Genomic DNA, 3,321 nt, shown 5'->3' on the forward strand with positions numbered 1-3,321 from the left:
TTATCAAAATCATTTTTCCCGTTGAAACTCGTACATATAATAGAGGGTTCTATATATTTCTCACATTCGAAAATGGACTTGTTCTAAATAATAATAATAATAATAATAATAATAATAATAATAATAATGAGAGGCACTCACTTTATACGTATCAACCAACTTTATTATTGTGGTGTTGTGAATTTTCTGCCCAAGTGGATCCCATCCACATTATATTTCCATTATCCATGGTCGTTGTCGTTCAGATAAAAGCCACACAAGGGTTTCAACTTTCAAGTTTCATACTGGTATTATATAATAAATATGGAAAATGTGTAGTAGCAAAAAAAAATTAATAAAAAATAAGTAAAATTTGTCTTATTTAAGATAAATTTTATTTTATTTTTTGTTTTTTTAATATTACCGAATGAATATATACACAAAGTTAACTACCCCATTTGTTACTTTAATTATTTAATGTTCATTCATATCATTTTTTCAAACTATATAGTAAAAAGATGGAAATAAACAAAGTGATTCCATACCCAAATTAAATACAGCGGCTTTATTAATTATAATTGGCCGGCGGGTGGACTAGAGAAGTATATTACAAAGAAGAAAAACAGTACGAAAATGGAGTGTAAATGGAGATAATAATTTAGCTAATAAATAATAATTAAGGCAGCTTAGCTACATAATTGTTACTTAATTTGGCAGAGCAGTTGTTTTTGTTTTATAATAATTACTCCACTTAAGAGCAAGGTGAGAAATATGATTGGTTGAAGATCCATTTTCAGAAAGAGCTCTTTCAGCTCCTTCCTTCAAATCCTTCATCCGATATCGAAGCTTCTTCCCTTCCTCACCTTCCATCAGGCATTTAACCACGCTCGCAATCTCCGCCCTCTCCACCAAGCCATTCTCGGAGACCTTGGGCCTCAGAGCCACTTTAGCCTCCTCGGCAAGCAACACCGCATTCATCTTCTGCTCCGCAAAGAGCGGCCACGCAATAAACGGCACCCCATTCACTACACTCTCTAGGGTAGAGTTCCAGCCACAGTGAGAGAGGAACCCACCAGTGGACTCATGGGCTAAGATTTGGGGCTGTGGTGCCCATGATAGCACCACGAATCCCCTGCCTTTGGTCCTCTCAAGGAACCCTTTGGGTAAGAAAGCGAGAGGATCCGCTTGAGAGGCAGCACTAAAATAAGATGCGTTGGCCACTTTATCGTTTGGGCTTCTAACGACCCACAAGAATCTCTGTTCGCTCATTTCCAAGCCATGTGCCAGCTCATCAATTTGTGCACTAGAGAGGGTCCCACCGCTGCCAAATGAGACAAATAAGACACTCCCGGCTGGTTGCTCATCTAACCACTTAAGACACTCTGAATTCTCCTCCCCCTCCACGCCGGTTCGACCGCACTCAAGGTTGACCAGTGGTCCGACAGGGTAAAACGGGGGCCTTCCCGGTTCGTCTTTTAAGAGCTCCTTGACGGGACCCGGTTCGAGCTCCATGAAGCTGTTTTGTATGATTCCGTCGGCTTCTCTGTAGCGCGTGACGATGTGTAGGACCCACTTGTATGCGTCGTTGCTGCGGTCCTGAACCGGGTCCAGCAGGTCCCTGCCGTGAATGGGGACGCAGCCGGGGATCTTGATGGGTTCGGCCAGTTCTCTGAACTCGCACTGGACGCTCTGGTCGAATTTTGGGAGGTTGAGGAAGAAGGAGAGACACGTGGCGGTTGAAGGGTAGAAGATGTAGCGGGGAATGTTGAATTCTGCGGCGACGTCGAAGGCGTCGGTGCCGAAGAGGTCGACGACAAAGGCGGAAACGACGAGGGAGGAGTTGGAGGTGATGAGGTCGTGGAGGGCGGAGCGAAGGGAAGGAAAGGAGCGGAGGATGGTGAGAGCCATGATGGTTTCAATTTTGGTGGTTTCGAAGGGGTAGTCGGAGAGTGAAACGGGTGGGAGGAAGGTGTGGGAAATGGCGGAGGGGAGCGATCGGAGGACGGCGTTTTGGGTCTTGGTGGGTGCGCTGTCGGTGGGGATTATGAACTTAACACGGAGGTTGTCGCGGTGGCGCACGAGGCGCTTGGCGAACTCTATCATTGGGATGAGGTGACCCATGCCTTGTGTTGGCATCATGACCACCAGTGGTTGCGGCGGAGTTGTTGCTGCTTTGGGTTGCTCCATGGCCATGAGAGTTTGTATTTTGTTGTGAGGATGAAGAAAGAAAGAAAGAAAGGCAGGGATTTATATAGAAGAGAAGTAGAATCAGATCAGTAGAGAGTAGTTATGTTATTGTTATGATATATTCTATTTTCATACACAATAATGTTATTATTATCATTCTTTGATTTTTTCCCGGATTTGATAAACCTCAAATCATGCTCTTTATTAATCACCTCACATTTTGTTTAAAGTATGTTGGATTTACCTAAACATACCATTTACCGCTTTCAACATGGAAACTTTTATCCTTTTCTTTTAGGAAAAGTACAGCTAACAAACAAAAATACTAAATAATATGAATAATTGATATATAGTATGTTTAATTTATTAGACGTGCAGATGGATAGTTATTTAGGTGAATAATTTGATAATGTAGTATGTTTTTATTTTTTTAGACAAATTTTAGAGTTTATTATTTATATTGTTAAAAAAAATTTTCTTTTAACATATTCCATCTTCTACCATTATTCTCTTGTGATAAATTAAGAGTTTAATTTTAATATATTAATAAAATAAAAAAATTTAGACGATCGTCTAATTAAATATACTGTAATATTAAAAATATAATAATTTATAATTATTTTTATTTAATTTAATATTTATGATTTTATGTATATATTATTTATGATTATACAATTATTATATTTAATATTATCTAATTATTTTAATAATAAAAAATATAAAACAAAATCATTTAATTTTTTATTAGTTTTTAAATATTTTTGTTAAGCTTATGTATTTAAATATTTTTTAAATAATAAATTTTAAAAATAAGTTATTTTTGTTCTTGTTACATCATATAATTAATTATATGTATAAAAAAAATTCATACTAATTGGGTATAAAAATTAAATTAATCATTCTTTCTTAAAATTTATTCATTTGAGTAAATTAAACAAAGGGAAGAGAATAACTACAACAATATAATAATTAATAAAAAGTTATTTTACACTGCAAATTGAAAAATTAAACAGTGTATTGTATTATGTGTCACTAAAAACAATTAAATATTTAAAAATATTTAATAACAAAAAAATAGTTAAAAATAATTAAAATTTATCTTATTTAATATCTATTAATTATAAAAATAATAAATACTAAATAAAATAAAGTTTG

General features: G+C 35.7%; 1 protein-coding gene across 1 annotated transcript; it reads right to left on the bottom strand.

The window, feature by feature from the left end:
* Positions 1-500: 500 nt before the first annotated feature.
* Positions 501-2,215, bottom strand: LOC130935150 (hydroquinone glucosyltransferase-like). Its single transcript, XM_057864730.1, has one exon. It carries the CDS (start codon positions 2,170-2,172, stop codon positions 685-687), a length of 1,488 nt encoding a protein of 495 aa, XP_057720713.1. The 5' UTR covers positions 2,173-2,215; the 3' UTR covers positions 501-684.
* Positions 2,216-3,321: the final 1,106 nt, after the last annotated feature.

This window comes from Arachis stenosperma, chromosome 6 (genome assembly GCF_014773155.1).
Source record: "Arachis stenosperma cultivar V10309 chromosome 6, arast.V10309.gnm1.PFL2, whole genome shotgun sequence".
Classification (NCBI taxonomy): Eukaryota; Viridiplantae; Streptophyta; class Magnoliopsida; order Fabales; family Fabaceae; genus Arachis; species Arachis stenosperma.

Coding starts and splice junctions, on each gene's coding strand:
- LOC130935150 (XM_057864730.1), bottom strand. CDS start 2,172: ATGGCCATGGAGCAACCCAAAGCAGCAACAACTCCGCCGCAACCACTG.